Source organism: Pezoporus wallicus, unplaced genomic scaffold, assembly GCF_028554395.1.
Source record: "Pezoporus wallicus isolate ANWC-B61680 ecotype Strahan unplaced genomic scaffold, APGP_CSIRO_Pwel_v1 contig_6580, whole genome shotgun sequence".
NCBI classification, from domain to species: Eukaryota; Metazoa; Chordata; class Aves; order Psittaciformes; family Psittacidae; genus Pezoporus; species Pezoporus wallicus.
Window position 1 is genome coordinate 949839 of NW_026635844.1, and position 13432 is coordinate 963270.

The window sequence follows — 13432 nt, forward strand, 5'->3', positions numbered from 1 at the left end:
ATGCTGAGGCCCTGGCACAGGTTGCTCAGAGAAGCTGTGGCTGCCCCACCCCTGGCAGTGTTCAAGGCCAGGTTGGATGGGGCTTGGAGCAACCTGATCTAGAGTGAGGCATCCCTGCCGGTGGCAGGGAGTTGGAACTGGATGATCTTAAGCTCCCTTCCAACCCAAACCACTCTATGATTCTGTGAAGCCTGCTCACCAGAGTCTTTTGCAGCTGCAGAAACCTGAATAGAGCCCTTGTGGACAGACATTCTGCCCAGTGCTGTGCATGGAGCAGATGCTCCTGCTCTGTCACAGGAAGAGAAGTGGGGCAAGCAAATCCACAGCCCTCATGGTTGAAATGCATCCCATCAACTACCATTATTAGGCAACAGCTGGAAGAATCAGGATTTGTCCTATAAGACACAGCACAGGGACAATGGTGGGAAATGTTTTTGCCATTGGTCTGAATAAAGAACTACCTCATTTGTGATTATTTGTGTATTTTCTGCCCAGAAGATACTAAGGATGCATCCTGAAGGCATTGTGTCACTGAACTTACACAGTGATGACTGGGCTCAACTTCTGTGTGTGAAACTTCTAAGTTTCACCATCAAAAGAGAATTATAGAATCCTAGAATTCCAGGCTGGAAGGGACCTCAAGGATCATCTGGTCAAGCCTTTCTAGGCAAAGCATGACCTGAACTAGATGGCCCAGCACCCTGTTCAGTTGTATCTTAAAAATGTCCAGTAAAAGAGGTTCAGTAAACAAAAAAACCAAGCCAACAAACCAACCAACTAAAAACAAATGCCACAAACAAACAAAACCCCCCCAATGAAAAAAACAAACAACAAAAGTAATAAAATAAATGTGTTACAGACATGCTTAGGAAATCAACTCTATGCAACATCTTTCATATGGCCTGGGAAGTGCTAAACCAAAATGCTTCCTCAGGACATCCATTACTGAATGTGGATTTCTGAAACTTGAAAAGCAGATACTTTTTAATTGGGTTTAGTATCCCAAATGAGTCATGGAGATATTCTGATCTACTTTGTACAACACAAGTAGGACCTCTGTAGTTGGGCATCTCAATAGTTGCCTTTACAGGGGTTTGTTTTCAGCTGCTTATAAGTTTTGCCAAGCTGAGTATCTGGGATGAAAATTTTCATGCTCTGTCTCTGCCTCAGGCTGATTATTAGTAGTTTTTTATGTTTCAACTAAAAGTATGCAGTCACCTCAGGAAATAAGATTGAGGAAAAACATGTTGGGGAAAAAAAAAAACAAAAGAACAAGCAAAGGAAAAGAAAGCCTTCCAGGAATTTTGCTGAGCAGCTTCTGTGTCTCTATTCTTCACAGCAACGGTTTGAAATTTGGGAGATAGAGCCCCTGTTGTCCTTTTGTAGTTCCCACGAAAAACCACCCAGCTTTTTGTCTAGTCACAAGCCTTTGAAAAGTCTCATTTGCATACATTCAGCACAGAGTCCCCAGAATTTGGCAGCTGAACTGGCCAAAGCCTCCTCAGAAGATGCTATTGGCAATGGGCAAGCTCCAACCCAGGGCTGAGGGGAATGAGCCAGACTTTTCTGTTTTGCAACTGATGCTCCCAGATGCTGCAGGAGATTGTGGCATCAGGCACACAAACTGACTATGTCAGCACTATGCCCTGGGCTCCAGATGCAGCAAAACATGGGCAGAAGGGAAACAAAAAGCACCCTGATGGTAACAGAAAGGATAACTAGTTTCAGGGAGCAGAGGGAAGAATCATAGAATCACAGAATGGTTTGGGTTGGAAAGGAACTTAAGCTTATCCAGTTCCAACCCCCTGCCATAGGCAGGGACACCTCACCCTAGCCCATGTCACCCAAGGTTCTGTCCAGCTTGGCCTTGGAACTCTGCCACAGATGGAGCATTTACCACTTCTTTGGGCAACCCGTTCCAGGCCTCACCACCCTCACATATTGCTTATATCTAACCTAAATCTCCCCTGTTTAAGTTTAAACCCATTCCCCCTTGTCCTATCCCTGCAGTCCCTGGTGAAGAGATGCTCTCTGGCACCCTTGTAGCTCCCCTCCAAGTACTGGAAGGCTGCTATGAGGTCTCCATGCAACCTTCCCTTCTCCAGGCTGTAACAGCCCCAACTTCCTCAGCCTGTCTTCATACGGGAGGTGCTCCAGTCCCCTGATCATCCTCGTGGTCCTCCTCTAAAGAGTGGAAGGGAGGAGATCGACCATGCATTAAAGATCACAGAGAAGAGGCACAGGAATACCAAGGGGGTGGGTTTGTAGGTGAAGAAAAGACCTGGAAAAACAGGAAACTGCCTGAAACAGAAGGTTGGGATGCAGAGATGAGAGCAGACAGCCTGGATGCAGCAGGGACAGGAAAGCAGACATGGAGGGGAGGAAGGAGAGACAGAAAGCTCAGGGGCCACAGGGGGATGTGACTCTTCAAAGTACACAAGAGCAACCTTCTGGAAGACTCACAGTCTCTGAGCAAAGACAAAACTGACTGACTAGGTCACTGCTTCATTCGCGGAGGCTCATCAAGAAGGTGACAATCTACTACTCTAACACCTGTAGCTTCTTTCCCTCACTTCACCAGCAAACTGGATCTGAAATATCCACCTTTGCACCTGACTTGCAGCAATAGAGCATCACGTGACAAAATTTCCCTCCTTCATCTTACTGTGCTTAAAGAAAAACAATTACACACAGGAAACTACATTAACAGAAATCTGAAGCACATATGCTGAAGGGGCAAGTTAAGGACACTCAGTTTAGTAAATGCCAGAATGCCTCCGGGGTGAAACTGGAGGCAGACAGTGCTTATTGGTGCTGCTCTGCTATGGCTTTTGTCCATATTGCATAGAGTTTTGTGCTGCCCTTGAGGATAACTTGTGCATTTTTACACCATGCTCCTACACTGAACCACAATGAGAATAGAGACAGCTGATCCAAACGGACTGGGCTTTTGCAGCAAAATGTGAAATAATTTCATTTGTAATGCAGTACAGTGGGTAAATGGAGGAGAATGAAATACAGCTCAGATATGGGAAACTCATATAGTACAATGCTATGAAAAGTATATTGGCCATTACATAGGTAGTGAATGAAGTGTTAGGATAAAAAAAACCCCAGGTATTTAAAGCAAAAAGTAACAGCTATTTTAAAGAACATCAATTGAGAATTAATCTCATTATGGCAAAAAACCTTTACAAAGCTCCCAAGCTCCGATGAGGGGCTTTTGGTGCATCTGCAGGCAAGAGTCTCACCACAAGCAATGATCTTCTACTGAACCACTCACACATGAGCTGGCTTTCTAATCTTTGCCAGCAGAAAGGCCTGGTTCATGGGTCTTCTTATATGCAAAGTTTTCAGGTAGCTGAAAGTAGCTGAAGAAGAGCAAAGTTACCTGTAAAGTCTTTAACAACCTACAGGTCATGTTTTTATCTTAATCTATCTGAGGAGAGTGTTCCAGGCAAGACTGGACGGGGCTTTGAGAAACCTGGTCTAGTGGAAGGTATGCCTGTCCATGGCAGGGGGTTGGAACTGGATGAGCTTTAAGGTCCTTTCCAACCCAAACCATTCTGTGATTATTTCAATCTGCATAGTTGCATTATGCTGTTGGAAATGCCATAAAGAATATGAAATAATACAGAAATAATAATTTGTTATGAAAACAGATGAATGAGATACACAACAAGGCAACTGAAAGCTTTGTGTTTCTATTATTTCAGTCCTTCATTAGATGACTGGAAGTAATTTGAAGGGATCAGGAATCTCTTTAATTATATTGTGCGCACCAACAGGTTCCCCCCGTAGACATTTAAGTGAGGCAACCTTTGTTTCATAGTAGACTATTACTCTGATCTCCTACTTGTTCAAAATAAACCTCATGTTAAGCCAAAATAATTGGTTTCTCGCAACTTTTTCCTAAGGTGTTCCATCAAAAATTCCTGAAGTAGGAGTAGGAGAGGAGCTGAGTAACACCTGTGATGAGCTCAACAGGGCCATCCCGATGGACGTTGCACACTGACTCAGTCCGAGGATGCACAAGCCAGGGTTCTGCAAATCTAGTGATGCAAGGAAGCAGCTACAGGGGCAAACTTCCCTTGAAGAAAACACCATATATAGAAGCACAAAAGTATAAAATACAAAATGTTTGTACTTTGTCATGGTTTGTGCTAGCACAAACTTCAACTGGTATGTCATTGTGCAGAATGGTGGGTAATGTTAATCCATTAGAATTCGCAACATCTCATTCTTAGCTTTTGTTTGAGCTAAGAATGGCTGGTCACTGAAAGCAGTGTTGTTCCGTAATCACATTGCACGCACCTGCAAACTCATTCCTGAAGTCTGCTGCTATGGCTTTAGTCAACAGTTACTTATTTTATGAGGTTCTGTTAAAAGAATGGTGAAAAAAAGAAATGAACAAATGAAAAAAAAAAAAAAGTATGAAGAATTGTATCAGACATTATAAACATAGGAATGGCAGTTTTAATCCTATAGGAAAGAATTTTGATTTTAAATTTTTACTTTGTATGATGTATGATTCCATGACTTAAAATGAGTTACTTATTTTGGAAAGACAACCATACACTGTGTTTTTTTCTTGCTTCAGCCGTTAGCACATACATTTCTGTGCTAACGTGATACCATTATTTGAATGAGATAAAAAGGAAGGGCAACATAGCCACAGGCCACTCTGCACCAAACAGAATCAGTTTCCCCCAAACAACAATTTAATTGATCAATTTCAAATACAGAAAATCTGCTGAGTCCAGTCAAGTCGTAAGAGGCTCACTTTCAGAAGTGAATACGTAATACTCATACAAAAGATGTAACAACCCAGTCAAATTATGAAAACATTAATCTGCCCAAAAAGGCAATCACCTGTGCAGACGTTCAAGTTCAGCAGCTTATTTATGACAATTATACTGCACATGCATCATGCTACTGTTCAGATAACACAACACACATTGCATGCTTCTATCCATGTTCTATGGCCAATATCTCTCACATATTCCCAACCACTGTTTGTTGCTGTGTTTGCTACTGCAGTACCACAACATACCTCCTGGACTTGGCAATGACGGATGTTGCTGTACGTACTCACAGGAGTAGTTTTCGCCCACCACCACAGGATGCCTTTGCTCTGTGCAGTACAAAACCAGCTAATGACAAAATCCTAGTTCTTAATTGCTCTGAGCTGGAATAATTTTATAGCACCTTGATTTATTCCAGCTAAGACTCTTAACCCATGCATCTACCTGGACCCTCTTAATTTCATGAGACACTAGGAAAGGAAAATGCTGTCTCTCCTACCATGGGCATATATCCATATGCCCTAACAAACAGTAGCCTGATGTGCATCAAATATTTGGTAAAAAATTTCCAATTACTGGTCAGATTTCCAGGACAAGAACTCTTCTATTCCCTTTGTCTTGAAAGCAAACTGGGCACCAGCACAAACATTTCTCTCTTAAACAGATACATCCTGTATATTTAACTCTCTAGAGCTATAAAACAAGCAGATAACCCATTATAGAAAGCCAAATGTGCATAAGACATAAATTAGTTTGTTGAGTAATAGCCACTGGGCTTTACTGATGGTTTTGGGTTCTGTATGTTCTTCCCTTTTAAAATACATTCCCCCAGATTCAAAGTAATGTCACAGAGTCACAAGAACAGTCCAGGTTGGAAGAGACCATCCAGCTCTGACCCCCTGCCACAGGCAGGGACACCTTCCACTACACCAGGTTGCTCAAAGCCCCTCCAACCTGGCCTTGAATACTGCCAGGGATGTGTGGCAGACTGCTGGGCAGGCAGGTAACAGTCAGGTAATGGTGAGTTTTCTTTAAAGGGCTAATGACATGTATACTGATATAAAGACTAATTTTTACTTAATCTGAATAAAGTTGATTCTATGATTCTCTAAGAGTGTGAAAAATCTGAAGCCAGAAAAAACAAGACTAAAACAATTTGGCTTTTCATTCTTTAAATGTAAATACTGGAAAGTTATTTAATTTCATAAAATTATCAACTTTGTAGTTCATATAGTCCTCCCTGTAACCTCTTCAAAGAAAATAAAGACAAATCATTACACAAGTGATGACATAAATCTGTTCTTATCTGGCACTTTTGCTAAGAGGAATGTAACAAGTACACGAATTTGTAACAAGTTTAAACCATGAAATGATGAAAAGCTGGCACTTTTACAGCACTCCAGCAACAGCAAAATGCTCCACATCAGGTAGCAATGCTGAATCCCACTGCTTTTTGCCTTCCTTCACGAGTGGCATGGTTCATGACTCTACAGTCTTAGGGATAAAATGTCCTGTGGATCCCTTGAGGTTTATCTCCTTCACCTGGAAGCCTGAAATTATGGGCACAGTACTGGATATTCCTCTTCAGTCCTATCTGTTTTCATTTATAACATTAAAAATAAACCCAGCAAAATTCTTGAACAGCTATTTCACGTCCCAGATCCTCTTAGGAGGAACAGGTGAAAGTCAAGCTTGCTGAGCCATACCCCAACTAGGATCCCCAAGGTTTTATAGATTTAAGTAGGTTAACATTATTTCAGTGTGCCACACTGTCACAAAGGGGCATTGTAAGTGTTAAGGTTGTCAGTCTGCTGAGCTATCAAAAATTCATGTAGAAATCTATCAACATCCTTCATATAAAGCTAATCAAATTTGAAATTACTGACATGTCACCTTGAGGAGGAATTTGATTTATTATTTGCAAAGTAATCCAGAAAACAGTGAGATGCACAGCTATAAGAACTACTGTTACACTGACTTGGTGACATTATATTAGTTTTGTTCTTGCTTTTGTGCCTTCACTAAATAATAATAAAAAACAAAACTTCCTTTGTGCCATTAAGTTGCATGAATGTGAAATGTGGCTGCTTAGAAGTCATAACTCAGCTCTGATCTAAGACTGCACAAGAGTTGTTTGCTATTAATTAAGGGTACGTAATGTAAACCACAAAATCACGTGCAGCCAGTTTTACTGTTTGCAATGGTCCCGTACTGAATCAGGAAAGTTGCCAAAAAGTAATTATAGCTATGTGACCTTCCTTGCTTGTTTCTCCCTACTGGGCAGCAGAGCCTGCTCTGGTGTGATCAGATTTTAAATGTCATGCAAATAGTATGCAACTTTTAAAATGTCATGCATTTTAAGTGTATACATAATTTGTAGCATTTTTACTTACTTGTGCTCATAAATCACAATGCCTGTGAACACAAACCAGGTGTGCAACCATGTATACACTTCTCATGCACAAGTCTACTCTAAGCCCATCCAAAAATCTGCCCGCTTTTAGCTTTACACCAGACAGATGACTTGGCTTCACCTTTTTAAGATACAGAGAATGCAGGATCCCACTTAAAAAAGTCACACTCCTAATTAACTGTGCTGCAATATTCATTCAATCTGTACCGTAATTTAACACACAGCGCTGACGTACATCATAGATGAAGGTCTCTAAAGCAAAGACTTGCTCTGAGCACTGACATTTGCTCCTTGTTGCAATGTATAGTTCTGTACATGTATGAATGCATGTTTATGGCACAATGTAAATAAGAATTCTGCATTTGAGAGCAGCTATCCTGGTAAGTCCATATGCGTATAAACAAATCTGTTCACAACCTTCAAATATTTTTGTCGTATAATTATATCATATATATATCCTCACAAATGTATAAAATATATTCTTAGGAAAACTGCCACAGAACGTTGTTGCTTATATTAAGTAAATGGTATATTTGTGTACTATGCTCCATACTTACATACATTAAGCATATTTATATATATATAGAACTGCCAAATATTTCACTTCTTTACTATACAGACAGGTTGATATTACTGAAAAAACCTATATCCCTCTACTAACTCTCCTAAGTGTTTTTGAGTCTGGGTTATCAACCAGAATATCTTTCAGAAAATGTATTTTTGTACTGATAAGGCTACACCACACTGGAAGTAAGGATACTGTAAAGCCAGGTAAGCTGGCAGCTAAGAACACAGCTTTTATCAGTCCAATTAAATCAAGACTTATTCAAGCTGTAGCCTTCACTGCTGTCATTAGCTGCTATCTCATGGTGCCAAACACTCCACCTGAATTCTTACCTGGATGTAACCTGCTGCTCCCCCATGGCAGCTCATTTCAGGTATTACCAACTAAATTTTTGTACCAAATTACCAAATTTTATTTTCCCAGATGCCTAATGCAAGCTAGGATGCATGGTGTTCCTGCTTGTGTTTCATCACCAAACCCCATGGCAGGGACCAGAGGTGCTGGATGGACTGATAAAATGAACTGGAGAAGTGTGCAGGAGAAGGTAAAATGAGACTCTGAAGAACTGGCTTTTTACCATACTCCGAATTTCCTTCTTATCCCCAGTGTGGGCCTTGCTAATCCCTAAGAAGAGACAAAAAGTGCACTTACAAGTGGCTTTGAAGACACTTGCTTCAAACTGCATTGATAAGATCAAGAGGAAACTCAGATTCTGAAACTGTGGGAATTTTCAAAATGCAATTTAAATAACTAAAAGAGTAACAAGGGATGTGAGCTGAATTTCAAAATATTAGTGTTAAAAACTTTCTTTTTTTAGACAGGTTCTCTCTGGCAAACAAAGCCGCTAAGTGATTTCAACAGCATCAATATTATACACAAAAATGTGATATCATTAATAACAATGAAAAAGAAAAGATTCTCACGGGAGATATAAAACCCGTGTGCAACAAGTTATACCCTCACTCTCCTAATCCAATTTGAAACATTTATTTTCATGTTTTTTGAACATATTAAAAAGCTTGCTTTTTTTTTTTTTTTTTTTCCCCCTTCCCCCCACAAAAGCCTTTTAAGAAGCATTCATAGCATGGTTTTGTACAAAAGTAGAAGCAGTATGTCAGCACAGATGACTTTGTCTACTGGTTATTGAAGGAAAGGACAGTCCCCAGTGCCTAAACTGAAGCTGACCCAATAGATCAGACCCTTGGGGACTTGAATTTACATTTCATAAGATTAATATCATGCCTGATTTATGAATTGCCTTCTTAAACAAAGAAGGCTGTACTTAGGAACTTCACTTGTGTGTGGGTAACTGTTGATCTGAAAATGGCACACAAAATGCATTTACATCAGCCCTGCTAATAAGCCCATAATGATTCTTTATTATGTTTCAGTGACAGGTAACTGATTTTGTAGATCAAATAACTTTCTGCTACCCCACACAGCTCCCAGCTGCTGTACTTTATATGCCAATACAAATACAGTTGCAAAGTAGACAAATATGTTATAACTATGGTATTAAATGAGTCACAACATGGGGTGTTGGAAGAATCTCAGAACCGTTCAATGCTGTGACTGGAAATTAAGGCACGTGAAATCAAACATTAAAGGGGTTTCAGTGCAAAACGAGTGCAAGCCTCCCTCTGCCATTTCTTCATACAACATCTCAGAAATTATTTTGCTCAGATAATACCCACATTTTCTTTTTTCCTTTTTTTTTTTTTTTTTCCTGCAGAGGGCTGGAGAAGCCCAGAGTATGCTCTCACTCTAGGTAAAACAGCTACTTAAAGCAAAGCATTTCAGTATAAAGACAGATGTGCAAAACTCCTGATACCAAAGGCTGATGGTAATGACGCTATGCAGCTGCAGTGTGCTGAAATGCTGCAAAACTCTCCCATGTGCCAAGTTTTATTTTTATGTGCTACACCACGAGTAAATAATGGTAAGACATCAGAGCCTGTCTGATAACCTTTGATAAGAACCCTAACCCTGTCATCATGGCCACAGGAGAAACCGGCACGTACACAGCTTTGACCCACCGAGCCTTTTATCTGTGTGTGCACTCTCCACGGACTGAGCAAATAAAGAGTAACCTGTAATTTACACATGAATCAACTTTCTCCACAGAGCAGGCACCAGAGACTTCTTTTTTCTCTGCCATGGAGAGGAGAGGCATTCAGGTCTGAGCTTGTCTCCCCAGAAATTGTGTGAGCCAAAGAGCAATGAGTCTGGAAATAGAGAGTTGGCATAGGGATGCTCTTCTGGACACCTGATAAAAAATGGCATCCACAAAGGAACAGATTAATATTGAGCTTGGAACAGGACTGACAGCAGCAGTGAGCCTTTGTCCTATTCAAAACAGGTAATGTCATACAAACTGAGGTGGAGATACAATCCTGATAGAAGATTATACAAGATACCTGAGCCAGTATCTGTAAGGAATTCAGCCTACATTTTAAATAGATGTGAATCTCTCAGTGCCTCAGGTCTCATTTCCACTTGCCTGCAGCTGTCTTTTGAAAGGTAGGCGGATTGTTTTGGGCTTACAAGAGGCTGGGCATGGGTGTGCACTAGCACTGAGTGAAAATAATCTGTGAACTTTATTTGTGATGAAAATTAGCCTAAAATGTTGCAATGTGAAAGTCAGCTGTAAAGATAATACAGTGCTTGCTTTCAGCCTGTACCTTATTACAAAGAGAAACTTTCATCAGTCCACAGGCACCATTCATACTCTCTTGCCCATGGTTGAGAGAGATGAAGTAGGGTGCAACACTGCTCTGTTGAACAGCCAAGATGTCAGAGGCATTTCTGTAGTTTAAGCCACTGCAGGCATTATACTGGTATAAAACAAAGGCAGATGTCTTATTGCTAGGTTAAGCATTTTTTACATGTCTATTTCTGTAAACCAAATTTTCATTCATTGCAACATCCGCTCTGCTGCTGCTATGATTTTCCTCTGCAGTCTTAAAACTGGAAGGATGAAGCAGACTGGCATCAGCGAAACCCTGAATTAAACGTCAGATGTCAGTTCAACCAGCAATGCACATGTTTCTTTCTCAGCATCAGAGATGGTACACACCTTGAGGGAGCCCGAACAAGGCTTTTTTGGAGACAGTAGCTCTTGCAGATGATGAAGTATTTCAGAGAGATTTATCTTCCTCTCCTGGGTCTTATTGCACCTAACCACTGATCCTGCTTCCCTAACCCCATCCATCACTCTCTTGTCCCCGCTTCTGCTACTTGTGCTAACATTTGCTTAGAAGGGCCAGGACAGCGATGGTGGGGGTGAAACTGCCATCACTGTCCATCCTCCAGGCAGCTCTTAATAGCTGTAGGCACTAAACAAAGACATAAGAAAGCACAACTACTTAAAACTAAAAAAAAAAGGAGGAAAAAAACCCCAACCAACCCATGACTAATGTGACCGATGGCATGTCTTTGCCTTCTTTAAACCTGAAACTGAAATGTAAAATAAATGCTGATGTTTTCCTTCTTTATACCCCAGGTAAATTTCCTGCTCTTTACAGTTACACCTTAAAAGACTATCTTTTGTTTAACCTCCCCAGGAACATATACGTTAGTGAGAATCATAGAATCATAGAATCGTTAGCGTTGGAAAGGACCTTAAGATCATCTAGTTCTAACCCCCCCTGCCGTGGGCAGGGACACCTTACGCTATGCTTACACTACCTGTCTTTCCATCCTAAAATACGTGAGAATAAAGATAGGAATTGATCTCTCATTATCGAATTCTATGAGAGAATTCTATGAGAGTACCTGATGGACTAAGCAGACCCACTGAACCTCACTGTTACAGTATTTACATTGTGATGCACAGCTTTAAAACAATGATATCGGTCGAATATGAATACATATAAATTTAATTGCAATTGAGCTAATGTCAGATCTGAGTTTTAATGTAGTGCATTTTCTGTGAGTAGGGTTTGACTAGACTGATTTCTGAACTATGTAATTGTCCTGGGTTCAACAGTAGCAGTCATTTTTCTCCTTCTTAGTAGCTGGTGCTGTGGTTTTGACTTTCAGCCTGGGAACAATGCTGATAACACCGATGTTTTTAGTTGTTGCTCAGTAATGTTTAGTCTGACCAAGGACTTTCTGAGTCTCATGCTCTGCCAAGGAGGAGGAGACAGGACACCTGACCCAAACTAGCCAAAGAGGTATTCCATGATGGAGCACATCATGCCCTGTATATAAACTGGGAGGAGTTACCCGGAAGGCCCAGACCACTGCTCGAGTCAGGCTGGGTATCGGTCAGTGGGTGGTGAGCAGTTGTATTCTCTTCCATTGTTATTTCTCTTATCATTATTATTATTGGTGGTAGCAGTAGTGGTTTGTGTTATACCTTAGTTACCGGGCTGTTCTTATCTCAACCTGTGGGAATTACATTCTTTCAATTCTCTTCCACATCCCTCCAGGAGTGGGGGGAAGAAGAAGGCAGGGGAGTGAGAGAGCGGCTGCATGGTTCTGGTTTGCCGGCTGGGCTTAAACCATGATGGTTCTTTGTGGTGCCCAAAGTGGGGCCCAAAGGGTTGAAATAAAGACAGATCTGACTGGAATGTGTCTAATGGTATTTGTGATAAGCATTCATCGTTTCGGATTAATAGTCACTTATCACAAGGCTGATTTATTGGCTCTCAAAGTTGTTGCTCTTGATCTCAGAGCTTCAGCATGTTGTACCTTACAGCTGGTATTTGCTGTTTTAGTGTTTATCAGCTGGGGGGGCTTGGCATAAGGTTCTTGTTTTGCTGTATTTTATGGTGGTGACTTGTAATACAGTAGACTCATTGATCATGAAACTGTTCTAGCTTGTGTTCCCAGTGTGATCACCACCTCCATACTTTGGGAGCTATATAATGGAAGTGTTTAGAAATTACACATCTTTTTTTCCCTCCTCAGGTGGTCAACCTGTGAAGCAGACATTCCCTTACACTCCCAGCTCCCCCACCAGACTATTTACAGCACCATTTGAGAGTTCTGAAGGTTTTGAATGAGTGTCCTGCCTAACTGACCCATCTAATTCAAAAATCATTCCTGCCTCCAGTCAGCTCATTCAACAGTTCTCCAAGTGTTGAACTCGTATGCAGTCTTTTTTCATTATCTTCTGCAGACCTACTTGATTAACTTTCTTCAAGTTCTTCAATACAGTTCTGCTTTGCTGAAATGCCTGCAAAGAATCAGAGTAATTAGGTTGCTGGTCTTTTTGACTACCACTGTCACACCATACAAAAGGGTTTTGAGCCCATGACTTCTTTCTTATTTCTCAGATTTCAAAATCTGGGGGGTCACTTTGAACACTGCCTACAATCATCTGCCTGTAACTCTTGACACTCTTCAAAGCTCTCTTTCTTGAGGCAGAACTTGCATCCATCTGGCTCTGGTCTCACTACAGCTCAGGTGACTCATATCTGTGGCTTTACCATCTCAAGGAAGGTCTCTCCATGGATAAACTGACACTGGGCTGGGAGGTGGGCTGGCTGTCATAACATGCAGAATTAGGATGGAAGGGAGCCAACATGTAAGTACACTGGCTTGTCTCAAGCTGGACACACACTGAAACAGTTTTCAGGGAAGCACCTCTACAGTTAAATGTGTTAGAAGGACCATGCCAAGAGCAGGGCAGACCCATGCATG

The 13432-nt window shown here is 41.1% G+C and overlaps 1 protein-coding gene across 2 annotated transcripts in view; it reads right to left on the reverse strand.

Moving 5' to 3' along the window:
• Positions 1 to 13432, reverse strand: part of FAM172A (family with sequence similarity 172 member A) — a 275992-nt gene that overhangs the window by 15765 nt on the left and 246795 nt on the right. The window contains exon 10 of one of the 2 annotated variants that reach the window (XM_057398371.1): positions 9769 to 9873. The exons of the other annotated variant lie outside the window; for it this stretch is intronic. Within the exon in view, the coding sequence (XP_057254354.1) occupies positions 9776 to 9873 (98 nt within the window). The 3' untranslated portion in view covers positions 9769 to 9775. The remainder of the gene's footprint in view (positions 1 to 9768; positions 9874 to 13432) is intronic. 2 annotated transcript variants of the gene reach the window in all.